General features: G+C 44.2%; 1 protein-coding gene across 3 annotated transcripts in view; it reads left to right on the forward strand.

Moving 5' to 3' along the window:
• The first annotated feature begins 6636 nt into the window (after positions 1-6636).
• Positions 6637-27714, forward strand: part of snap25b (synaptosome associated protein 25b) — a 31601-nt gene continuing 10523 nt past the window's right edge. For 2 of the 3 annotated variants that reach the window (XM_048270857.1, XM_048270859.1), the window contains exons 1-3: positions 6637-6779; positions 22667-22769; positions 24877-24918. In XM_048270857.1, the coding sequence (XP_048126814.1) occupies positions 22698-22769; positions 24877-24918 (114 nt within the window). In that variant the 5' untranslated portion in view covers positions 6637-6779; positions 22667-22697. Of the gene's footprint in view, positions 6780-8289; positions 8335-22666; positions 22770-24876; positions 24919-27714 lie in introns of all 3 variants that reach the window. The other variant, XM_048270858.1, reaches the window with a different exon arrangement.

Consider the following 27714-nt stretch of genomic DNA (forward strand, 5'->3'; position numbering starts at 1 on the left):
TCGACATGAATCAGGAAGAGCAGAGTCTGAGTCACAGAGAGACCCCCCCCCAGCAATCTGACGTGCTCATGTTGCCCTTTTTATAGCCTGGCCCTCTTGATCTGGTTTGGCACACGCCACCAAACTCTTGCTGTGTGTGAGATATTAATAACTGAGAAACTACAGACCTAGTCAGATCTATGTAAAATCTCAAATCCAAAGCAAAGACCGTAGCCATGGAGGACGGTTGATAGGCCCTGGGTAACATTTTAAATAAGATCCCTTTTCTGTATCTTTCATCCATGTGACCCTTCTAAACAGACCTGAAACGTCCTCGTTCACAGCAGAGATGGTCAGCCAGGCAGAGGGATATCATGAACGCTCTTTGAAGTGATGTTGTGGCATCTTACTTTGAGTATCTCATTTATACCTAAAGTCAGCAAGTCTTGCGTTACCATTAGATGCATACTGCCAAGCTGGGCACAATTTGATCATTCATCTGTACCTTCAGGCTGTTTTTTTGTCAGCTTTTGTGTCAGTTGATTTACATACACTGCTTGCTCAGCAGAGATCTGAAATATTTTTTAATGTCCATTCTACAATCCACCAGTGATGTACAGAGTGCATGTACATCTAATTATTTCACAAACAACTTGTGAAGCTGTTCAAACTCAATTGCAGACACACTCCCTATTCAAACCAATTTCCACCTCAGTCCAAAAAAATTACTTTTAATGTTCACAATAAATGTGTCTTTATATTTTAATGAGGAGACTTTCTACACCACAACCTGGCACACAGCACCATGGGCTCATAATGGTGTCTTAGATGGATCAGCCAAGGGTGCATTTCCTGAAAGCGCATACTTAACCATGGTCACTAAACCAGACCGAGAAAGTCCTAAAGCTGACACCTGAGACTCAGTTTCACAAATCAAATTACACCCCTCCCTCCCGTGCTTCTGAATGGGACTGTTTATGGCCCAGTCTGAGCTGCCATGATCTTTTCCCATTTACAGAACCAGGACTCTGTACAAACACTGGACTCTTTTTTTTTTTTTTAGTCCAAACACCAAACAGAGAACTGTGAGGAGATTAGCTGAACATGACCAAAATGTGTATGAGTTCAGAATCACACAATGCTTTTCAGGTTTTATCATTTTGAACACATTTAGAATACATTAGATGAGAAAGATGCAAGTAAGCAATACAATGCAGTGAGAGACAGACAGGCCAACAGGCTTATGTGAAGCCTCCACCAATAATAACAACATTATACAACATTTAGCATATTTAAAATAGTATGATGAGACTTCATGTGAGAGAAGGGAATGCCTTTAACATTTAACAGCAGCAGCAGCTGATGCTGGTTGTTCATGTATGTCCTCAGGTCAGATGCACCAGTCTGAGGCAAGCAGCTCCTTCAGGGAACCCTTCTTATCCATGCTGACCTGGCAACAGTAGGTTCAGGGCACTCCTCCTTCACGTGTGTAACTGTGTGTGTGTGTGTGTGTGTGTGTGTGTGTGTGTATGAGAGAGAGCGTGTGTGTGTGTGTGTGTGTGTGTGTGTGTGTGTGTGTGTGTCTGTCTGTGTGTGTGAGAGTGTGCCAGAGGGGATGAGGTGCTGCTAATCTGCTGTGCGGCACAGGCAGGTAATTACCGTGACGATGAGGAGACACCCAGGAAAGACACACTGACCTCTCGCAGCTAATCCACACAGGGGAGGCCGAGGCAAGGGGGAGAGAAGGAGGGATGAGAAGAGAGAAGACAAGGAGAGGAGAGAGTGGAGGAAGAGAAGGAGGGATGAGAAGAGAGAAGACAAGGAGAGGAGAGAGTGGAGGATGAGAAGGCGGGAGGAGAAGAGAGAAGACAAGGAGAGGAGAGAGTGGAGGAAGAAGGGAAACACTGGGAGAAGGGAGAGTAGAGATAAAGGGCAAAGAAAGAACAGAGACGTGTGAGAAAGGGAAGAGTAGAGACAACGGATGGAGGAAATATGAAGAGGACAGAGAGAGAGAGAGAGAGAGAGAGAGAGAAGAGTGAGGAGAAACAGGGGCCAGAGAGAGAAAGAGAGAGAAGAGTGAGGAGAAACAGGGCCAGAGAGAGAGAGAGAGAGAGAGAGAAGAGGTGAGAAATGGAAGAGAGGATGGATAAGGAACGGACAAATGACAAACAGGAGAGAGAAAAAGAAAGGAGAGAGTAGCAGAGAAGAAAGACAAGAAATGACAGACAGAGGAAGGGGTGTGTGGAAAGGAAAGAATAGAGGAGAGGAAACGAGATGGAGGAAGAGATAGAAGAGAGTAGAGAAGCAGGAAAGGAGAGAAAAGACAGAAGAGAAGGATCAGAGAGAAGAGGGAGAGGAGTGGGGAAAGTAGAGAAACGGAAGAACAGGGAAGTGAGAGAAAGAGAAAGAGAGAGAGAGAGAGAGAGAGAGAGAGAAGAGAGTTGTAAAGTGGGAGAAGAGAGAAACCAGAGCGAAAAAGACCAAAGGGTCAGAGAAGTGAGACAGAAGGACAGGTGTGCGTAGACGACAAGGGGGAGAGAGAAGAGAGAGAGTGGGGGAGGTGGGAGAGAGTCGGGTCAGGACAAAGACAAGAAAGAAAGGCTTGAGAGGAGAGAGAGAGAGAGAGAGAGAGTCAGGGCAGACAAGAAGAAAGGCTTGAGAGAAAAGACAGAGAGAGAGAGAGAGAGAGAGAGAGAGAGAGAGAGAGAGTCAGGGCAGACAAGAAGAAAGGCTTGAGAGAAAAGACAGAGAGAGAGAGAGAGAGAGCCAGAGAGAGAGAGAGAGAGAGAGAGTCAGGGCAGACAAGAAGAAAGGCTTGAGAGAAAAGACAGAGAGAGAGAGAGAGAGAGAGAGAGAGAGTCAGGGCAGACAAGAAGAAAGGCTTGAGAGAAAAGACAGAGAGAGAGAGAGCCAGAGAGAGAGAGAGTCAGGGCAGACAAGAAGAAAGGCTTGAGAGAAAAGACAGAGAGAGAGAGAGCCAGAGAGAGAGAGAGAGTCAGGGCAGACAAGAAGAAAGGCTTGAGAGAAAAGACAGAGGGAGAGAGAGAGGAGAGAGAGAGAGAGGGTAGAAAGAGAGACAGAAGTAGCAAGAGTAGCAAATAATAGAGGCCAGATGAGTGTCACCTGCAGGGAGAGGAGAAGAGAAAACACACAGAACATCCCACTGGTTCAGTGCAACACACTAGCACAGGCATTACTGCACTAGCATTACTGCACTAGCACAGGCATTACTGCACTATACTGCACTAGCACAGGCATTACTGCACTAGCACAGGCACTACTGCACCAGCACAGGCATTACTGCACTATACTGCACTAGCACAGGCACCAGCACAGGCATTACTGCACTAGCACAGGCATTACTGCACTATACTGCACTAGCACAGGCACTACTGCACTAGCACAGGCATTACTGCACTAGCACACTGCACTAGCACAGGCACTACTGCACTAGCACAGGCACTACTGCACTAGCACACTAGCACAGGCATTACTGCACTAGCACAGCACAGGCATTACTGCACTAGCACAGCACAGGCACTACTGCACTAGCACACCGCACCAGCACAGGCACTACCGCACCAGCACCGCACCAGCACAGGCATAGCACACCGCACCAGCACAGGCACCCGCACCAGCACAGGCACTACTGCACTAGCACACTAGCACAGGCATTACTGCACTAGCACAGCACAGGCATTACTGCACTAGCACAGCACAGGCACTACTGCACTAGCACACTGCACTAGCACAGGCACTACTGCACTAGCACTGCACTAGCACAGGCATTACTGCACTAGCACAGGCATTACTGCACTATACTGCACTAGCACAGGCATTACTGCACTAGCACAGGCATTACTGCACTAGCACAGGCATTACTGCACTATACTGCACTAGCACAGGCATTACTGCACTAGCACAGGCATTACTGCACTAGCACAGGCATTACTGCACTATACTGCACTAGCACAGGCATTACTGCACTATACTGCACTAGCACAGGCATTACTGCACTAGCACACTAGCACAGGCACTACTGCACTAGCACACTAGCACAGGCATCACTGCACTAGCACAGGCACTACTGCACTAGCATTACTGCACTAGCATTACTGCACTAGCACAGGCATTACTGCACTAGCATTACTGCACTAGCACAGGCATTACTGCACTAGCACAGGCATTACTGCACTAGCAAGACAGTGTTATCTTCCACGCTTGTTGATGGGGTGAAGATACAGGACATTGGATGTTCGGTTGGTTTTAAGATCTGATTTGAAAAGAGGAGGAAACTGGCTGTGCCTTCAGAGGTGAGGGCGTTCTCTGGCAGAGAGTAGAAATTAATTCGCCACCGAAATAATGAAGTGTCACAATCCCATGATCGTGACATACAGTGCCTATAAAAAGTATTCACCCCCCTTGGATATTTCCACTTTCACTGCTTTTATGAATGGAATCTTGTTCAATTTAATTTGACCTTTTTTACAATCATTTATATAATTAACATTACTTTGTAGAAATTTGCTTTCACTTTGACATTACAGTTTTTCTCGATGGCTTTTACCTGCTTAAGTAAACTAGAACCCACTTGGTCTTCATGACTACTTTCTTTGCACAGCAGAAGTCATCTCTTGCGAGTGTGTTCACACATTTTCATTGGGTTCCCACATTTCTCACATCCTTTTGCAAAACAGTTAACACAGGTGTCATTCAAAAGCCCCAAACTCTATTGGTTTTCCCATGCTAAACAAAAAGGAAAACATCTTTTCACAGGTGGTATAGATTCCTTGCATAAGTCTGAATCTCTGATACACCTGTGTGAAAACTCCTTTTGCACAATTCTTCAATCAGCAATCATTCATTATACATAAGAGATGTCTGTTCTGTGTTGCTATTTGAAAGTATGGATCTAATGCACATTTAGACAAAGTACTGTATTGCCTATTTGGTGGAGAAAACAGTACAAAAGGTGTTTACTGTAGGTCTATTTCGATGAAAGTTGTAGTTCAATGAAATTCACAGTATCTTACTAGGTGTTTGCTGTATGTCTTACAATGACAGTTATATCTTGGGAGGAATTAATAAAAAAAAAATTTATTCAGCACATTTTGTCTTTTCACAGTTTTTTTCTGATACCAGAAAAATGAGAAAGAACAGACATAGCAAAAATGCTCATTTTGAGAACTAGATTTTGCATTTTGTTGTCCAGTGTTTAATGATTGATTAAAGAGTGTTTTTGAATTGGCAACAAGTTGTAGTGTTTGAAGGCAAGATTTGCTTTTGCTGCATGTTTTAATTGTTTGGGGAGAGAGACAGCCTTTTGCAAGCAAAATGTGTCATTTTGTCCAGAGTGCTTTTGTTCAGACACGGGTGTTAACTGTTTTGAGAACGTGATGTCACAGTTGACACAGGTATCAAAACGATCGAGAAAAACTGTGAACAGGGAATACTTTTTATAGGCACTGTATTTCATTATTCCCCTCTGTACTTCTTCTCACCAATCACCTAACATAGGATCCCAGATCTGTGGAGTCTCACCAATCACCATAGGATTCCAGATCTGTGGAGTCTCACCAATCCCCTAATATAGGATCCCAGATCTGTGGAGGCTCCTATGTGGCCCTGTTCCTGCTGATACTTAGCAGCAGATCAATAGCGCTGTGTGAGGGCTTCAGCTTCAGTTTAAAATGGCCCTCCTGCTCTCCATCATCTCAGCATCACAACAAGCAACAGGGCTCTGATAATTAGTCTGAGTGGACCCTCATGACTCTTCCCATTCTATTCAAGACCTGGGGCTTCCCCTTTGTCAGTGGCAGAGGCTAATTAGATAGCCCCTGCTCTGTGTGGCCCGCACAACAGCGCCCGCTGATGCTCTGACAAACGTCATGCTTTTTATAATAAGCTGTCATGTCATTGTCTCACACCGGTCTTTATATGGCAAGGAGAATTTGCTTTCTCTCTGTAGCCCTCACACACACACACACACACACACACACACACACACACACACACACACACACACACACACACACACACACAGAAAAGGAGAAAAGGAAGGGGAGTTAGCTAAGGAGGTGGGCAACACACTGGTTTGTTGTCCTGTACGAATCCTTTTACCCAAATAAGAGCTATTGATCCAGACTGCTTATCTGAGAGGCTGGCTGTCTGTCTCAGTGGCAGGAGTGTGATTATCTGTGTGATACCACCTCAGATGGAGATCAGGGGACAGACATTATTGCACAACAGAACACTGGATTACAGGCAAAGAAAACACAAATAGCCATTACAATGGCTTCCTGTATTTAACCTTAAAAGTACAATGAAATGATGTGTGAATTAATTGGTGTCTTTGCTACACTACCACACCAATATAACAATCATGATTCTTTTAAGAGAAAATAGACTCAAGATAATCAAAACAACGATTCTTAGGTCAAGGTTTTGACCTTTGTTGACTCCAGGCAACCGAATGGCAAAATCCATGACTCCATGTCCAAAACGTATTATTGATTAGAACTGGTCTTGGTCGGACACTGCATATTACATTAATCTACAATCACTTCATGGCACGGAGATTGCATGAGGACAAATTTGCCACGCCCTCCATTAAGGAGCCGCGACGTCACGTTCGGTGGCCATCTTTGTTGAAGGCGAACCTTTTCACTTGCCATCGTAGAGTGTCATTGGAAAGGCAACCCATCCAGAGCTAACCGTGTGGTCCTTCTGGAGCAACTTTACGGAGCGGCAAGAAAGGGAGCCTACAGAATTCCATCGGAAGGTGGTCCACTGAAACTAAGGTTTGTGTTTATTTGATTGTTCTCGATGTTTCGATTTATAGTCTACTTAAAATCTATAGACTCTGTATTGGTTTTAGTTAAACTTTTGTTATTTGTTTTTCGAATTCACTTCGAGGCGTCGTTTAAACCTTTCTGGCAAAAAGTGAACGTCGAAGTTGAACTTGTGAGGACTTGTATTGGGAGATCTACACGCGATTTGCCATCGTTGAACTAAAGGATTATCTTTAGCCTATGTTGCAAGTTGTTTGGCCAAATAGCCAAGGAGAGAAAAGCTTCTATTGTCGACTATTAGCGGAGACGCCGATACCTCTCAATGCCTGTTGCAATGAAAATCCTCGCCGGGTGTGGGCGTTTGCATTGATTTTGAGTACCTTGGACAGCGCTCCCGTGCTTAGGTCCTATTCTGAGAAGACACTCAATAACCACTGAAGCAACTGTACTTTTTATTGAACCGGTCTGGTCGATGGCCGTTACAGGTCTTATGTTTTTTTTTTTTTTTGTTAAAGGTGTTTTGTTAACCAGAGAGACATGGAATTTTGTTTATTTCAGTGATACAAGGTCAAATTGTATCGGAGAATCTTTTGTTTGAAATTGCGTCTTGTATTGTTGGCCAGGGGAGTTTGTCCATTGGTTATGAATTGTAAAGCAAGCATAGGCTACTCTCATGCGAAGGGACTAAGGAGTGAAGCAAACTACCGACGAGATCGCAAAAATGCATTCATCGTGATATGTTGTTTACCAACAGATTACGCATATTGCCTATCATTTTATTCTTCCCTCTTACACTTTCTGTTAAACTTATGCCTACCACATATTTTCTTTTGAAAGAAACACTTCAACTGTCCAACACTGTCCACGCTTTGCAACGTCGACACAAGCCAATAATATTTAGTAAGCTGTACATTTGGCTTGCTTTTTTATTCTGAAACTGTGAGTCGCCCCTATGGCCAATGGCCAATTCTGATGGAGCTGTCAAGGTGTATATATATCAGATGTGAAGTTTTTGTCGTCTAGGCCTATTACAGAGTTACTGCACTGTAAATGCTTATACAAGTGTAATAGCGGTGGCTATAGTGTTTGGAAGCCCTCCAAGACATTCTCTTTAACAACTAGGCCTACTCCGTGCCAAAGAACCGTTTACACTTTTGAATATACACAGTAGGCTACCAAGGGTTACAACACTAGATTAAAGTCTGTAAAGTAGGACATTATTTAATATTGTTTGCGTTTCTTTACGTGTTGTTTGTGCACACCGTCTGTTGGCTTTCATTTTGTTTTTTGCACTCTTTAATGCGGATTATGCCGGTTTTATTCCCCGACCTCTCTCGAACAATCTCCCGGGGTTCCTGTGTGGAACTTTCAGTGTATTGCGCGCCGAATAACGCTTCATCTTATTAGTTCTGAAATCAGCTCAAATGACCTACCTGACATTTCTCCTTTAGCATGGAGAAGGATGTTACTGATATAGTGTTTTTGTTTGTTTGTTTGTTTGTTTTGGTGGTGTAAATAGAAACAGCTCCATGTTGTCCTGTCTGTGTGGCTGAGGACACAGTAGGTGAGGTACAAGCACAGCGAGACGCCTCTGGCTCTGGTTCAGGCAAAACTGGCCACACCCTCCTCATCAGAAGGGTGCATTACTCTCTCAGTTAATGGATTCCATCCTACAGCACACCCACTCAGTTTCACCACCCTTTCCCATACAGACTTTTACATTCATTCATTGATTAATTAAGCATTTTTTTTATAAACTATATAAGTATTTTATATAAATATATACATAATCTTCGAAATGGGAAGGATGTGGACACCACAGTGTGTGGAAGAGGAACTGGGGGAGGAAATTGTGGCCCGACATACAGTACAGCGTGTGCCGTGCACGTACAGCGTGGGTGGGGTTATTGTCATGGTGATCTCAAGACAGCGAAGGTCAGCGTGTTCAGATTTCACTGGATGTCAAGCGACGCAAATGGAATTTATAATGACGACTTGCAGGGAAGCGCATCCTTCCTGTAGTTTGATATGTGTGTGGAAGGAGCTTTTTACCTCCTTTTTATCTCCTTTCTGTTTTCTCCTCCTTTATCTCCCCCCTTTTATGAAATACTGAGCCATTGCATTTTTGCTGATATCAGGCATGTTATCAAGATATCAGTGACTGTCTAAGAACTCATATCTCTATAGTGATTGTGGGGGAAGAGTCTTTTTATGGGTCGAGAATATATGTTGTCAAGATTTTATACGGCATGCATAAATGGCAACATCTAACGTATATAGACTGATAAATAGAAAAGGGGGAGGGAGAGAGAGGCAGAAAGAGGACATATATATATATATATATATATATATAGAGAGAGAGAGAGAGAGAGAGAGAGAGAGATAATTAGTGCATGTAAATGTGTACACAATACACGTGTGTTCATACGTGTTTGTGCATGTTTGTTTGTGCATGTTTGCTGCTAATCTACACACAGCATGCCAATGTGGACCTCTCCTCTCCTCCACGGTTTGCTGTAACAGTATCAATTGGCCATGTGTAGGCTTGCGCTCTCCCCTGAACACCTCAGGCTCGTTTGGCTGCTGTCTTATCTGAGGAAGAGAACGAGGCAGGGGCTCAAACCACCTTTTCCCCCTCCAACTTCACTGGACGTAGATGTGTGCGGCGTGTGTGTGTGTGTGTGTGTGTGTGTGTGTGTGTGTGTGTGTGTGTGTGTGTGTGTCTGTGTGTCTGTGTGTTCGCGCGTGCGCGTAAGTTATGCAAGTGGGCACAGGCCCGGCTGGTAATGGACTGCCTTGTCCAGGCGAGGCGAGGCCTACTCCAGCAGATTAGTAGAGTGGGCTTTATCCCCTCCTGAATGGGACACGTTGGTTTTAACAGCCTAATCCCCTCTGGTAGAGATGATTGCTTTGAATCTCCTGAACGCAGCCATGCCATCCAACTGGTGCACTGACACAAATTTGCCCTCTTATATAATCGGTAAATACATATGAATGTATGAATATATATATATATATATCACACATATATATATATATATATATATATATATATATATATATATATATATATATATATATATATATATATATACTGTGATGCACTGATTGAATGTTGATTGAATGTTGAGAGTTTACCTGCAATGGACAAACATGGCCATATTCATTTTCAATGGGCTCAGTGCACTCTGGATGAATTTTTTTTAAACTTTTTTTTAAAAGTCAAATATCTATCAAAACGCATTATTTGATGATAACGAGTCATCAACTGAAGTGATGATCCATATTTTAACATGTATTCTTGCTTGCTATAGTTGGTGTGTATTTTCTTGCAGTCAGTGTACTGTATGTGCATGTAAATTGCTTTTCTTTTTTCTTTATTCGACAGTGAATAATCACCACCCCATATCACGCCGAATAATTTAACAACGATTTACGTAGGTTGGACTAGAGAGAGAGATGTGCTTTTTGCTGATAAATATCTATGTATAAATAAATAATATCCCTCCAATGAGCCTTTCAGAAGGATGTGTTTCTCTCTGAAATGAATATGGTATGATTTTGTTTCCAGGGAGAAGTGTCTCTGACTCTGAGCTGCATTGATCCCATTTAAACCAAAGTCACTTTGGTTTAAATGTGCGCGTTTAAATGCCTGTTTTATGGAATAATTGCACGAAGACAGTCGACTCAAAAGCATCTGCCATCAGCCATGGCAGCTGGATCTTTTACAATGTCACTCAAATCAATGAGGAGTTGCCCAAATCTATTTACGGTCCGCAGCGGAGTCCATACAATGACATTACTGGAGGATGACAACACGAGTGTCTCTCCTTTGCCTTCTGGGCTTGTTGCCGTGCCTCTCTCTGCCTCCCTGACTCCCTATAGCAACCTGTCGTGGCCTATTTCACGCTTGCTGAGACTCCAGGAGTGTTTGCACTTTTGTTTCGCTAGAGAGCTTCAAATATTTAGAAGCTAGACAGACTGTGGGCGTTGCTTGTGGGTTATGAAATCAAACACAGGAGCAAATCAGAGTCAGAAAATGGCAGCTGATGTTGACCTACATACAACCGTCACAAGGTGCAGCTCACTGTAGTGACGCTCTCTCTCTCTCTCTTTCGTGATATATTTTATTAGGTTATAAATACCCATAAAGCAACTCCCTGGTTACTTTGTATAATTAACAGCTTCAACTTATTGGACAACTCGCTTTGATGATAAAGACACAAATGCTTTGTAATATTGATAAACGCATGAATTGCATTTAGTAAATTAATTAAATGAAGGATAACTTAAGGTGATATAAAATCAACAAAGAAATATAATATTTCATCTTGGTAAGGAAGGTTTTCTTAGGCTCTGCAATTAAACATAATGAAATGAAATGAAATGAAACATTTAAGATTTAAGTTTTTACCCTTAAGTAAATGAGGTATGCATTGCTTATGGATGGCTTGACCCTTCCCAATATAGAATCATAAATTATATGCAGACATGAATTATTCAGGAGAGTGAGATTGCCACAGGGTAGCAGAGGTGAACCCTGCGCGACCTACCCAGGTGACCATGGGTCACTGCCACCTCCTACGCCCTGTGGCAAGAGCAAAAGTAGAAATTGGATGTTTGCACAGGCATATGGCAACTCTGCCCATTGCATACACACACACACACACATAGCCTACAAACACTACACACACACACACACATGCTACAAATAAACACATGCACACACACACACACACACACACACACACACACACACACACATGCTACAAATAAACACATGCACACACACACACACACACAAACATGCATGAATACACACACGATTACACTAAACACAAACACACACACACACACACACACACACACACACACACACACACTCACTCACACTCACACACACACACACACACACACATACCCCCAGGACAGGATGTGGACAGTCGTGCGAGGGTCAGCCCTCTGTGGAGGCGCTGTGCTGTGCTGTGCTGTGCTGTGCTGTGCCGTGCTGTGCTGAAGGGGAGTCTCCTCTGATCCAGGGATCAGGGCTCTAATGGAGCTAAGCCTGTGGGTCGGAGAAATAACCTCAGGCTTTATAGCCGTCTGTGGCCAGATGGCCAGACCCAACCTTCAAGCATGAAATCCATATATTTAAATACAGAAAGCACAACTGCCCCGGGCTAGATGGTAGAAATGCTGCAGAGTCTATTACAGTTTTTCTCGATCGTTTTGATACCTGTGTCAACTGTGACATCACATTCTCAAAACAGTTAACACCCGTGTCTGAACAAAAGCACTCTGGACAAAATGACACATTTTGCTTGCAAAAGGCTGTTACTCTCTCAAAACACTTAAAACATGCAGCAAAAGCAAATCTTGCCTTCAAACACTACAACTTGTTGCCAATTCAAAAACATCAGACCATGCATAAGAGATTCAGACTTATGCATGGAATCTATACCACCTGTGAAAAGATGTTTTCCTTTTGTTTAGCATGGGAAAACCAATAGAGTTTAGGGCTTTTGAATGACACCTGTGTTAACTGTTTTGCAAAAGGGTGTGAGAAATGTGTGAATCCAATGAAAATGTGTGAACACATTCGCAAGAGATGACTTCTGCTGTGCAAAGAATGTAGTCATGAAGATCAAGTGGGTTCCAGTTTACTTAAGCAGGTAAAAGCAATCGAGAAAAACTGTAAAGGAAGAGGGTTTTTGTAAACACGTTCACACTTAATTTCCAATTAAAGGACAACTCAGATCTAAGAAAAACCTAGGGTCTATTTTTGGATGATAGCGAATGTAACGTTTTGTTGGGAACCAAACGTATGTTAATAGGAGTAGTTTTGAGTAAGACTGGAATGCATTTACAAGAAAATAGCATATAGCGATAGCCTTGGGGGGCAAGCCTGTTACTTCAAAGTAAATTGCTATTTTGAGCCTTGCTGTTACAAACTACTGTCAATGGAGGCAAAAGAAGGATAGTTTGGTAATCGATATTTATGGCCCTTTTTCTCAAAAGATGGTGGTGACCAGTATAATAGTAAGGTCATGTAACATTGTTTTGGTCCCAAACAAATGTTTACACTTGTTATCATCCAAAAATAGACCCTAGTATAGAGTGTAGAGAACACTATATGGTTGTGTGTCCTTTTGAGGAAAATAGCCCAGGTCACATACTGGTACTGCTTCAGATAACATGGTTGTACTGCTGTGTGCATCTTCCTCAAAAGTATGCATTCTTTTGAGGAAGATGCCTGAGTCACTTAACATTCTGGTGTTTTCAGCAGGAAAAGCAGCATCGAGTGGGTCTTTATAAAGGAGTCTTCAGATTTGTATCCTCCAGTAATGCAATATGATGATGACATATTGAGGAGGACACAAAACCTACAGGGTTTTTTGGGGCAGTTGGGGGTGGGTGGGGTGTTCCAGTCTTTATTGTCTCTGAGGGGGGCAATGAAAGGCGCAGCATGTGGCATCCTTGTTTACCTCAGCCCCTCCACCCTCTCCACCCCCCACATCCTCTCCTCCCTCAGAGCAGAGTGCGGCCCTCATACACCCACGGCACATCTGTGCTGGCACCGAGCGCTCCCTGACACAGATAGAGTGTTGCATCCATAATGGTGACCTCATCCTTTCTGGTGAATAATGGATCTTTCCAGACACAGGAGCAAGGCGGGCTGGGGTTGTGATGTGAACTCTGAAAATGGAAAAAGAAGTTGCTTAAATCATCTTGCTGCTTGTTTTTTGTTTGCTTTTATTATTGGGGGGTTGCATCTGTTTCTCTATTGGAAATGTATTTTCTTTCAAAACACAAGTGGCATATTCACCCCTGTGCAAGGGAACCTGGCTAAAGGCTAAACATCCCCCCATGTGGTGAAAGGGAAGGAGGTGGCAGCACAACCAGTACACAGTGGCCACAGCAGAGAACAAAGTACAACAGCGTCTCGCCAAGATTGGTTCAGAATAAGATTGTTGGCCCTCAATTTAATCATAGCCGTACTAAGTATATTTTGTGATGTATTGTACCCAAATAGAGATTGAGTTCAGATTGTCTTACCCAGTGTCCTACTTTTCTGTATAGTGTGGTGTGTCCAAAGTAAATAGCTTTCTTTGATTGATTGCTGTGTCACATTTCCCTAATAGAAGTATTTCATCACTGACAGCTGATGATGTACTGTAGCCTAAATAAAAGGCCACCTTAGACTAAAGCTTCCTAGTCAGGATCAGTCTCAGCAATTTTCTACAGATTGGAGTTTGTCTAAATTACTTACTAGAGTGTAACCAGAGAGGGTTAAAGCGGAGCGAGAGGCACAAACATTAGTAATCAAGTATCTTTGGTGTAACTATGGCATATTATGGCATTCTAGCACTCTAGAATTCTGTGGGATATCTTAGAATGGAAATATGGACTGAACATTCTAAATGTCACTCTTGAGTCTGGTGTGACATTCAGTACAGGGCAAAACTGACAAATGACAACCGCAAGTCAAAGGATTATTAATGACAGTCTGACGCGAGCACCCTAAATGATCCTCTAGAATTCCATTAAGTGTAATGAATTAATTGATTAGATCCAATTTGTGGTAATTTACAGTAATTTGGTGAAACATCTTTCACCTCTAGCTCTAAAGAGTGTGTTTGTGAGGTGGGAGTGTCCTTGAGCAGTGCTGGAGTCAGTCGCGTGTGTCTCACCTGCACATATCTCCCTGTCAGGGCACATCAGTGTGGTGGTCTGGCAGCGTGGTACTGTAGCTTCTTAGGCAGCAGGACCTGTCATCTGGATGCCCGCCACTTGCTCACCTTTGAACCATCCAGCACATCACAGCACAGCACACGTCACACAGCACGTACAACACAGCACAGCACAGCACAGCACAGCACAGCACAGCACAGCACGTACAACACAGCACAGCACAACACAACACAGCACAACACAACACAACACAACACAACACAACACAACACAACACAATACAGCACATACAACACAGCACAGCACAACACAACACAGCACAGCACAGCACAGCACAGCACAACACAATACAGCACATACAACACAGCACAGCACAACACAAAACAGCACAGCACAGCACAATACGATACAGCACAGCACAGCACATACAACACAGCACAGCACAGCACATACAACACAGCACAGCACAGCACATACAACACAGCACAGCACACAGCATGTACAGCAGACCATCTCCTCTCTTCACCTCTCCTCTCCTCTCCTCTTTTCTCCTCACCACTCCTTTCTTCACCTCTCCTCACCTCTCCTCACCTCTACTCTCTTCACCTCTCCTCTCCTCACCTCTCCTCTTTTCTCCTCACCACTCCTCTCTTCACCTCTCCTGTCCTCTTTTCTCCTCACCTCTCCTCTCTTCACCTCTCCTCACCTCTCTCATCTTTTCTCCTCACCTCTCCTTTCTTCTCCTCTCCTCACCTCTCCTCTCCTCTTTTCTCCTCACCTCTCCTTTTTCCTTTCCTCTCCTTTCCTCTCTTCTCCTTTTTTCCCCTGTCCTCTCTTATTCTCTCCTCTCTTCTCTTTTCCTCTCCTCTCCTTTCTTCTCCTCTCCTCTCCTCTCTGCTCCTCACCCATCACGCGTCCACTCTACAACATTACATCACACCCTAGTTTCCTTGCTCACATGGACGAGAGCAGGCTGGTTGGTAGGGGAGGCTTCAAGCCACTGATTAAGTGTTGTTTATTCTGATTCCTGCTGTTCTACAGAGCTCTTTATATAAGGGTGCTGATTTGGTGATCAAAGGAATCAGCGCTAGTCACACCGTGGGGCCTTGGTGACTTGTGGACTGTGGAATGTGTGGCTTGGTTGGGGTTTGGACACCATGCTCATCTTAATACCCATCTTCAGTAGGGATTGACCATCAGCCTGCTTTTGCATCCCTGTGGAACTGCAAAGGTAGCTCTGAAAGAATCAGTGAATACTCGCTGTGTTGACCTTCGTCATACTGTATGTATTTACTGTCAAAGAAAGTCTTGGTCTTTGACCTGATTCAATAAACGTGAGATGGTGGTAGTGTAGATGATAGGGAGTCATCTGCCAGGAGGCTTGTGTGTGTATATGTGCACGTGCGTAAGAGTGTGTGTGTGTGTGTGTGACAGTCACGTCCCGGAGAGGTAGAGTGCCATGAAGTTGCCTGACTCTGCTTGTCACCCTTGTCCTGCTGCTGTTGATGTTGCTGTAATCTGGCTGGGCCTGCCAACACAGGAAGAGGCCAGGTGGTGAGTGGCAGTGGGAGGGTGTGTGTGTGTGTGTGTGTGTTTTTTATGTGTGGGGGTGGGGGAGTGTGTGTATGTGTTTATGTGTGTGTGTGCGTGGGGGTGGGGAAGGGTGTGTGTGTGTGTGTGTGTATGTGGCGAGTGAACTCAGGGAGATTTACTGTGCAGACGGGGGTGATGGAGAGAGAAAATAAGAGAAGCAGAGAGAGAAAGGGAAGGAGGGAGTAAGAAAGAAAGAGACGTAGGAAAGAGAAGAGAGAGAGAGAGAGAGAGAGAGAGAGAGAGAGAGACTGTACTCACCACGTGGCGAGTGAAAGCTAAAAGAGTGATCTGCTCAAAGGTCGACCATGTCCATGTCGCGGGTAGGGCTCAGATCCCAGAGTGCTGAGGTCCCAGAGTATGCGCTGACTTAAAGGGTCCGGCCTCGGGCAGAGACCTGACCGATCCCCCCCCCCACCAGTGGACGCATGCATCCCCATTGTGTCCAATACACTTACTGCACCCACCACCGACCCCCCCGGCCACAATGAACGAGTGCCCTGGTTGAGGCTCCGTGCACGTATGTTATATTAACGTCAACAGTGCAACAGACCGTAGACACCCCAGGAAAGCCATGCAAAGCCATTGCAATGCTCTGCTCATGTTAAATGCACTGTGCAGCAGCATCTCACAATACTGTACATGTTTCTGATGTATGGCCTAGAATCTTGGCCTAGTTTTATCATATTTATTATTCACCATATACGGTGATAATATAATAACAGATATTATCTGCTTTTTTGGTGCCAGTGTTTTTAATTGAAATATCCAAGATGTCGTCCGAGCATAAAATGAGACAAGATATGTTACTTTGCTCAGTGTGAAATCATAATTTTCACAGCACTGTGTTGGAAGCCGCGGGGAGTGTGGATGATATTGGGTTTGAACCTGTTTCCACGCCAGCAGTAAAAACAACTCCGGTAGTAAATCAGGGTGTTGGCGGGGTAATATTTTACCTAGTGGCGACGGATGAGCTACGGCATCCACCTCCAAAGTAGGAGCGCCCTCCACCAATGGCTCTTTGTAATGAGATCCGTGGATGGAGTCAGACTAAGGGATTTGTCAAATGAGGAGAGGAGAGGTTGTGGAAAGAAGGAAGAGGGGAAACGGAGGAAGAGAGGATGGAGAGAGAGAGAGAGAGAGGATAGTGGATAAATAGAGGAAGGAAAGAAAGAGGGAAGGAGAGAAAAAGAGGAGATGGGAGAGGGGAGAAAGAAGCGAGACAAAGAAAAGGAAGGGAGAAAAGAAAGAGGTGAAAGAGAGGAAGGAGAGAGAGAGAGAGAGAGAGAGAGAGAGAGAGAGAGAGAGACAGAGAGAGAGAGAGAGAGAGGTGGGTGGACAGTGAAAACAGTGGGGAATAAATCCTCTTTGGGTTGTAGGTTTAATCTCTGGCACGGCGCTCCTGTGCCCCGCCATGATGAAGTGCGGGCGCACAGCCTCCATCAAATTGGATGAGTGGAGCAGCATTGTCTCCATGGGAGGGGAGGGGGAAGTACCAGATGCCATGCTCAACAGAGAGAGAGAAAGAGAGGGAAAGAGAGAGAGGGGGGGAGGGAGAGAGAGGGGAGAGAAAGAGGGAGAGAGAGAGGAGAGAGAGAGAGAGGGTCTAGTAATTAAAGGTACTTCATTCAGAAGATAATATCCCACTGTCCCCCTGTTCTGTCAGATGTGTGTGTGTGTGTGTGTGTGTGTGTATTTATTTGACAGCCTCTGTTGAACTCCTTGGGTTTGTTGCATTCCACCCTTCCAGATGCACTTATTCTTTTTTTTAAGTTGTTTTCTTTTTTCCACATTAATGGATTTTTTTCCTCTCTGTTAAAAAGAGGAAATGCAGGATTTCTAGATAATCCTGCCATGTGAGGCAGCAACGCACTGTTTGAAATGGCCCCGGAGGAGTAACCCTTCCCAGAGGCCTTTGCAGGATGAGTCAGGAGGGTAAAATGGAGTGGGGTGATTTAACTGCCTCTTCCCGACCTTCGCGACTGTGCTGGACCAGTTGTAGATTCAGAAGGGATTTAATCAGATGGAAACATGAACTGACATTCACCTCCCAGATGACCTCTATCAGCACATGAAGGTCACCATGCCATTATCTCTTTTCTTGTAGCTCAATTGGTTTGGCACTAAATGCTTTCTAAGGGGACTTTTCAATGTAAATTAACCCAAATATAGACCAAGCAGCATCCTGAGTAATGGTGACAAAATGGATGCCCATATTAGAGGGAAAGCCTTGTTCTAGGCTATGTGCACTCCACTAAGTAGACAGGCTGGTGGTCAGATATCTGGAGGGAACCTCTGGTAACATGTAAATGGCTTTAATTGTTTTTTACATTGAATTTCGTTTACACTGATTGCAGGCTGAACGATTAGCCTAGGGGGAAGGGGAAGTCTAAATTTAGCAGTCCACTGAAAATTAAGCGTTAATATTTCAGAATAGTCATCAATTCACCCAGCTCTGGCTTACATATTTTATTTTATTCCAGTGTTGGGAATAGTTTCCCTCTCATCCTGCTTCAACATACAGCAAATGTAAAAATCTAAATTCTAATTCTAAATTCTATTTCTACATTATTATATATTATTATGTCCTTTATGTAAACTCTTTCTATAATAATGTCTAGAGGTTGCATGCCTGTAGGTTAACAAAGTTTTTCATCATTGCAATACATCACCATATGCATCCACACATACAGTACGTAGATAGTTGATGATAGTCGATCTTAGTTGTTTTTTTTTTGGTTCCCAGTGGAAATATGAAGAGATATTTTAGCTGGTGTGGACAGGCCAGGATGTTTGTCCGTTGACCCCCTAAATTAATTCTAAATAGCACTAAGTCTGAATTCTAAACTAAGCATTTTCTGGTAGATACTAATGCCTGGTGTCTTGCCTTGCATAACAGCAGTGATTATCCATGCCCTCTCTCTCTGTGTACCCAGGACTTATTATTCACAACATTTGCATAAAACACAAGTGCTCAAATGATTGGTGCTTTTTTACCGTTGTTGTTTTTTTTTTGCTTTTCCACACTGAAGTGCTTCCATTTCGGAGGCCCACATTATGCTAAAGGGTGGCAAAATTGAATGCATTTGTTACAGCTGCAGGCTGCCTTGTAAGGGAATCTGACAGGCGGTCCATCCATTTGCATATGGTGTGTGGAAACAGCATGATGAGATTCAGCAAAAGAGTGTAGACATTTCAGTTAGAAACCATGGCTTCGCTGATGAGCATAATATATTCTTTAATGTCAGAAATCTGGAGGGCAGCTTTGTCCACAGGTGAGCAGAGTTAGCGTCTGAAGTTACAGTAAAGTAAACGGCAGCAGCCTAATAGGCAAATGGTGGCGAGGGAACAGGATTAAGTGTTTAGGCCAACACCCACTGGCGGAGTCTGACGCGTGTCAAGTGACGCCAAAGTTTAGAACTCTATTACGTTTAATGGAGCAAAGCCCACTGACACCAAAGTTTAGAAAATTGTTCTATGTCTTGGCCGTCAAATCCATAGACGCGAATGTCGCCGCCAATGGCCGTTAGCCTTTAGACTGTTTGGCCCTTAGACTGTTTGTTTGGCACTTGCATGTTTGGGTGGTTCTTCCTGCGTCGTCATGGCTCTCCCTCAGTGGATTAGCTTAGCCTGTGCCGCAGATAAAGCCGGTGTCCTCAGAGAGCAGTGCTTTACCAGATGAGCTGACCAGACCACAGGCTGCCCCAAACAAGAGGAGCACTGGCGAAACCGTGCGTAGAGGATGTAGCGGATCGTAAAAGCCTTGTTTGCCCCGCGCGTGTCTTCTCTTAGGAGCGCTCAATTATTGATGGAGGGAATAGGCAGGGCCACGTCTCCAGACAGGGAGAGAGGGAGAGAGAGAGAGGGAGAGAGAAAGAGAGAGAGGGAGAGAGAGAGAAAGAGGAAAGGTGATGTGAGAGAGAGCAGGAGAGGTAGAGAGAGAGGGAGAGAGAGAGAGGGAGAGAGAGGCAAGGTGAGAGAGAGCAGGAGAGGTAGAGAGAGAGGGAGAGAGAGCAGGAGAGGTAGAGAGAGAGGGAGAGAGAGAGGCAAGGTGATGTGAGAGAGAGCAGGAGAGGTAGAGAGAGAGGGAGAGAGAGAGGGAGAGAGAGAGGGAGAGAGAGAGGCAAGGTGATGTGAGAGAGAGCAGGAGAGGTAGAGAGAGAGAGAGAGAGGGAGAGAGAGAGGAGAGAGAGAGGCAAGGTGATGTGAGAGAGAGCAGGAGAGGTAGAGAGAGAGGGAGAGAGAGAGGCAAGGTGATGTGAGAGAGAGCAGGAGAGGTAGAGAGAGAGGGAGAGAGAGAGGCAAGGTGATGTGAGAGAGAGCAGGAGAGGTAGAGAGAGAGGGAGAGAGAGAGGCAGAGAGAGAGGGAGAGAGAGAGAGAGGGAGAGAGAGATACAGAAAGACTGCATGAATGAGGCGGTGAGGAAGAGAAGAGCGAGAAGAACGAAAGCAGACAGATGAGCAAGAGAAAGTGATGAAGATCAAGAACGAGAGGACGGAGATAAGGAGAACCGCTCGAACCCCAAGCCCCTCCTGCACCGTCCGAGGACACAGTCACCTCCGCCATGTGTCACCGGGGGAGGATTTATTCATGAGGACGCCTGTGTTCCTACCGTCACACTTAAGGACTCATCATGGGCTGCATGTTCATCGGAGGAGACTGGGAGGGGAGTCATAGATGCCTTGCCGATGCTCAGCGCCATTAGATGTCTGTCTCACTGAGAGCTACTTATCAGACTGCTGAAGCATTTTGCATTTATGGCAGTAGCTTGAGTAACTTGCTGTAGATGGGTTTTTCATATGGATGCATTAGAATGCAGTTCATGCTGTGTTGTTGTGGAGGCAGTTCATTGCTTTGAACATAGTTTGTTTTTGATGAATAGTTAACACAAGCTATCCAGTGAGAGGTACGAGTGCAGGATTTTGTACAATCCATCTGTGGCCACACGTTCCCTACTCTTCTCACTCAAATAGGGAGTGAAAGCGTCATATATTTTTCATAAAAGAGCACTTCAGAGTTTGTTCCATGTCCATGAAACATTAAATCTCTGGCCAAAAATAGGCAAAAATAGCTGCAAACTCCCCGCTTTTAGTCAACCACATGCTTCAGACGTCTTCAGGAGAACCAGTCACCAGCCTGTCCTCACAAGGAGGTTACATTCGCCATACCAGCTACGCTGTAAACAGACACCCTGGCTTTCATGGGTAGACCAACTGAACATCACATAGAACTAGTGACTTGTAAAGAATGTGTGTATGTATGATGCATGTACTGTACAAGTATACTGCATAATCAGTGAAATATATATATATATATATATATATATTTCTCTTTTTTTAAATAATCATTACTAATTAAATGTGTGTGCTGCATCGTACCATATGCGCTTTTTCTTTCTTTATTTGCAGATAGTTGTTGTTATTAGTGAATAGTTATAGTTTATGTTGGCACTTGTTTTAGAGCATTTGGCCTGAAAGGAGAACATTGGAGTGATATCATTTGACGACTGGTGCTGAGTGTGAACAATGAGAGGTAGAAATACAGGAGAAACTCAGTGGAGTACATCAGCCATAAATAACTTGTCAGGCTGCAGAGGCCGGCCATTCACTCTCCCTGATCAGCTATGGCTACTGAAATGGATCACGGGGGGAGTTACTGCAATTACTTTTGAGGGCAACAGACAGAAATGGCTGGTAATATTATGGATTTTCACTTCAGCGCAGGGAGGAGGCACCAAAGCAATTTGTCTGAAAGGCAGAGTGGAGACCTTCACACGTCGCCACAACGATGATGGCTAATCCTTTCAGTCTGTGTGTGTGTGTGTGTGTGTGTGTGTGTGTACTGGGTCAGGTTAAAGCACCACCTCGGCAGGGGACTGGGGTCAGCATTTGTGTTCGTTTACAAATAATCTCGACTCAAACTGATTCGCTGATGTTTTGCTCAAATTGCTTGGAGGATGCACAGCGGTGATCATGTTTAAAGTGTCATTTCAATTTATTCCATATAACAGCCCAGTGAGTGGCCATTATGGAGATGTGGACTGTTGATGAGTAAGCCGCACAGTACTGTATGCTAGGATGTCATTGTTTTATTGCACTTCATCGCTCTTGCCCGATGCCTCTATGTGTGCACCCACTGGTGTTCAATAGGAACAAGCACCTCTTCAGCACACATAAATGAAATTGAAAAAGCTATTCTGTCTCTCTGTCTCTCTCACACACACATGCACACAAACACACACACACAGACACACTCTCACACACTCAAATGCACACTCTGTGTGCACACACGCACACACACACATGCACACACACACACACACACACACACACACACTTACACACTCACACATTCAAATGCACACTCTGTGTGTTTTGAGCCACTCTTTCCTTTCATCTCATAAATTACATTGAAACACAGATTCTCACACACACTGTTTCTCTCTAGTCTTCTGTTCTACTGTCTTTAGAAGCACTCTTTTATATATATACAGTATTTCAGATTCTCTCACACACACTCTTTCTCTCCCTGTGTCTCTCTGTTTAGAAGCACCCTTTTCTTATGTACATATTCTCACACACACTCTTTTCTCTCCCTCTCGTTGTGTGTGCAGAGCCACTCGTACCTGAGACCCCGGCGTAACCATGGCAGACGAGGCGGACATGCGCAATGAGCTCACCGACCTGCAAGAGCGCGCCGACCAGCTGGCAGATGAGGTACGTCACACACACCTGAGGGTTCTGTAAACCTGGGAGGGAGGCCAGGATAGTGGAGCCAACACACACACAGAAAATGCATACACACAAACACACACACACACACACACACACACACACAAACACACACACACACGCATGCACGCACGCACACACACACACACACACACACACACACATATATACACACACACACAGGCTGTAAGCATTGGCTCAGATACATATGGTTGGCCTCATATAGAAATAGCTTTGACCGAAAAAGAAATGGTGAATCACATCTCTTATGCAAATCACATGAGAATCCCCTCTGAAGCTCATTTGTGAAAGCGGAACAAGGATCATGGGGGAACCAGATAACAGCAAACGCTGGAACTGGGAACCGGTAGAACGCGTCGGTTCTCAACCGCAAGATAACAGCCAACCAGAACAGAGCTGGTCTTTATCATCAGATAGTTCGTCCACGCCATCTGCTATCATAGCCATCTGTATGACACACGGGAGGGTTATATAACAGTTAGCAGTGAGGCTCATGACCACTCTCCTCTGCCTGTGTTGTGTCCAATGTGAAAACAAGTGGTCAGAACAGCCTCAGTGTCCCTGTCAGCTGCGTCCTCTGGGTTCGTGAAAAAAAACAGCAGTGTCATGGACGCACTCGGGCATTAGTTGTGTGAGGCAGGTGATCGTCTGTCCCCTCGGTCCAGCTGAACCCGTCCACACGGAGGACCTCAGTGAGTCCACGTAGCACCTGAGAGAAAGTGGAATAGAACATTAAACCACATATTGGAATATTGGACATAATGTTCTATTCCACTTTCTCTCACACTGCACTCTGATGTGATGTGATGTGCATGCCATTGTTCCTTTTTACCACTAATCTCACCAGCCTCCCCGCTCCAAATCTCATGACAGCAAAGACAAATCTTCTGCTAGTCAAAGTTGACCCAGGTCTTTTTGTTTTTGTTTTGTTTTTTATGTTTGTTTTGAGAGCGATCAACAGTTCAGGAGCTCTCATCTCTGAGGAGAGAGATAGTCAAAGCTTTGTGCTCAGAGAATCCGCCCAAAGGTCATCTCGTAAATGATCTGCCCTGATGTACAAAAGGACGGATGTAATCCAGGGAGCTCTCAGTCAGGAGTAAGACTGAATGGAAGATGGCATCCCTTGCATCAGTAATGGGCAAATAGCACAATTAGCCAGACAAAGAGGGTGCTTCCTCTCCCCTGTATTGATCTTTAATGCATTTTTCATCTTATCCCTCATCACGGGCACAATGATAGATAAACCTTACGCCGTTTTTGTTTTTTTACCTTGAGCAAATGCTACTGATGTATCCTGCAGAAGAAGACATTCATAGCACAGTCATTTTTAATGAGAGGAAAAGAGTCCTCTTGCCTTTGCGTAGATTTATAGCCTTCCTTCCAAATGGCCGTATGAAACATTCATGAGTACGGTCCTCTGCTTAGAGGCCCAGGGCAGAGACCGACTGCTGGCCAAGCGGAGAGAGTAAGGACTGTACGTACATTGAGTCAGGCTGTAGCGCTCTGTGTGGATAAAGTGTGGATGTTAGACTCTCAACCTCTTACCGGTCAGTTCACTCTTCTGACTTATGATATACTGCCAAGACTAAAAATATCCTCTGTGTAAAGAAGACTGTTTTCATTGGCAGTTATTTTCCACAATTTCCACAACAGCACTGATTACCTGATGAGTCTGTTTTGACACGTGATCATATTTTCCCAGATAATTAGTGGTAGTAATTAACAGTGGTAAACCAATAAGTGAAACATTTGGCAAGGTACTTAGGTATTTCCTTTTTTCAGAGCAAATATTTCTTTCACCTGCTAAAACATTTCACTTCAGCCTGTCAAATTAGCCTCATTGGTGTTGTCGTGAAAGTGCCCAGAGCGGAATGGAACGAGGTATGGCGGTATCTAGGTGACCATAAGAACATACGTTTAGATTCTTCCGTTCCTTGTTAAAACTCTCCCAGAGGGTGTCAACCCTCTGTGATGTGCAGCTGTGCAGTTTCCTGTCTGAACATCTTTCTCTTTCTTTTTCTTTTTCTTTCCCTTTCTTTCCTCAACCTTCTTCTTTTCTTCCTCCCTACAGTCACTGGAGAGCACCCGGCGTATGCTTGCGCTGGTGGAGGAGGTAAGACCGCAGCTACACAGCACAGCAACAATACAACAACATTACAGCCACAAACACAGACAACAAACAACAACACAACAGCTACAACCACACGACAACAACACAACAAAACAACTTAAATCACAAAAGCCACATATAATAAACAAAACTTGCACAAAAGCAGACAGAAAAGTCAAAACAACAACAATGCCCCCTTGAAATGTTTAACCAAATGTAGTGTTTTGATGGACAGACACAGAGAGAAAAATACAAAAAACACAGCTTAACTTTTTGAGCAATTCTGCCAGCAAATGATGCTAAGTGATGCTATCTCTGCTGTTCTGTGCAGGCGTAGTCGTCCCTAGACACACCACTGGGCTGGCTTAACACTTCACTTAAACATCTATTAAGAATTATAAACACATTCACAAAGGGTTATAAAGTATTCATAATGCCTCATAAAATTTGACGTCAGTCTATATAAATCACTTACACATAGTAATGGCAGCACTCATAAATGGTTTTCTTTGTCTCACCAAATGCTCATCGTGAAAGCCTCTGTGCCTGTTCACTGTTGCAATTCAGTCTGTAATTTGCAAATCAAACATCATTTGTTCTACTGAGATTTCTTGGATGGAGCTTTGGTGTGTTGCAATTTTTGCACTCTTTGCACTTTGCATTTTATTACAACATTCGCCATGAAATAATTTAAATAATAATAATTCCCAGCCACACAACTCGTACTCTGCCAGCACGAGTGTAAGAATGCTGTAAATGTGTAAATGTAGCTCCACAGATTAGCGTCTTTCTGTCGAGACCAGCGTGCTGCTGCAGGCGTCTCTCTGAAACTCCGAACAGGCGATTAATATGCGAGAGAAAGCCACAGGTCTGTCAGCAGTCTCTGTTTAAAAGGGGGGCTTAGCGTTAGCGTGCCGCAGAGAGCGCTGTAGAATCGCGGGATTGAGGCGCTAGACGCTGATCAGGCCCTGTCATCTAAAGACCCTGTCAGTGCTGCCTTCCCAGAAGGCCGCAGGGCAGTCTCAGTTGCTCGGGGGTGATGGGGCCGCTGTCACGGGGGGGAAATTGCCTTCTCTGTTCTTCAAGCACTTAATTTAGCTCTGCCCACTTCCTTTATCACCATCTTCTCTCTTTCTCTCTTCTCCCCCTCTCTCTCACTTTCTGTATGTCTGGGACAATTTCTCTCTCTCTCTCTCTACTCCCCCCTTGTCTTTCTCCCTTTCTCTTCCCTTATTTCCTCCTTTCTCTCTCTCTCTCTTTTTTTTTTTCTCTATCCATTTCTTCTAACATACACACACATACAGTCACAGTCTCTCTTACCCACACACACACACATACTGACATAATTTAAAGAGTTGACCAGGAGAGATTGCTAGGCTCATTCCCAGTATTTATAGAAAGGTTGAGGTGCAGACATTGTGTGAGTCTTTTGCCCCTGATGTTAAAATCAATAGTGATTCTCCACAGCTTTTGTCCTCTGTTAATGATAGCAAAGCACTCCCTGCCCTCACTCAGGCAAGGTGATTTACGCCCGCTTAGACCTAATGGGTGCATGTGGTAGGAGGACATCCATTAAATGCAGCATATGATGAAATGCGTGGAGTAGCATTGGAGTGAGTTGATGTAGTGTCTTGTGTCTAATTTCAAGCTTCAAAGTCATCAAAGTCATTGAAGTCAAACGGATGTGAAAGAAGCAATTTCCTCTGAAACAGAAAAATCTGAAAAACATGAAATTGAGTGTTAGGAAAATCAAAGGTGTTGAATTAACATGGATGTTAAAGAACCTATATGTTACGTGCTTTACATTCACAGTTGGCTACTTTTAAGGACTCCAGTCCAGATACATTAAATAGTATGACCATAGCAAGCTTTTATGACTTGCTGTTGAGCACTCAAATGATTGATGTTCGTGGTCATGCTGCATGTCAAGACATTTTAATTTAATTTGCAGCTAAAGGTCAAATATGTTTAATTGTGTTTTCTCTGTCTGGGAATGGTGATTAGCTTATTCACCTCTGCCCTATCATATGAAGCATTAACCCGTGGAACATAAATTGGATGAATAGTAAATGATTGGAGTTTTGCCAGTGCTGAATATTTGAATCTGTAGTGTGTGGGGGTCGAATTCTGCATGTTGACAGGTGCCTTAGGGAAAAAAGTGCAGGGGAAAGTAAATGATATAATTACAAACACACAACAGACACAGAAGACAAGCTCTGTATAATGTCAGTTTTCCTTCGCATGTGTGGAGAACAAATAAAAAAGCTTTGTAGACGTGTTTAACCTTTTAAAACTGTGGCAGCGAGGTACCCTGTTCTTGCCCACGTTAATCCACTCTGCCTGATGGTTGCGTTTTATCATGCCCGCCGTTCCATCTGGTGGAAATAATGAAACAGTGAGGGATTGTGTGCTGCAAATGAGGATCATCTGCTTTATTTAGGTCAATAGAGCCTTATTGCACCCAGCAGAACAGCGGCAGCCATATTTCACATACATGCTCTGGAGGCATCCGTGTACAGCGCGCAGTCGGAACATGTGAACAGCCACAGAGCAGCAGCACGTCTCGCTATGAGCGGTAGAGCACTAGCTAGCTCACCGTATGGTGCCTACCACCCCCACCACATGTCCTACATTACTAAAGAAATGAAAGTCATCAATAACCTTCACTGCTTTTGACTTACTGACTGTGTCTGACTTTTTACTGTGTTCTGCTCTGTGAATCCTGTGGATGATTACCCGTTCTGATCTCTGATCTCTCTATGGTCTTGTCTTTTCTCTTCACCCTCTTTTGTTGTCCTT

Source organism: Alosa alosa, chromosome 19, assembly GCF_017589495.1.
Source record: "Alosa alosa isolate M-15738 ecotype Scorff River chromosome 19, AALO_Geno_1.1, whole genome shotgun sequence".
NCBI classification, from domain to species: domain Eukaryota; kingdom Metazoa; phylum Chordata; class Actinopteri; order Clupeiformes; family Clupeidae; genus Alosa; species Alosa alosa.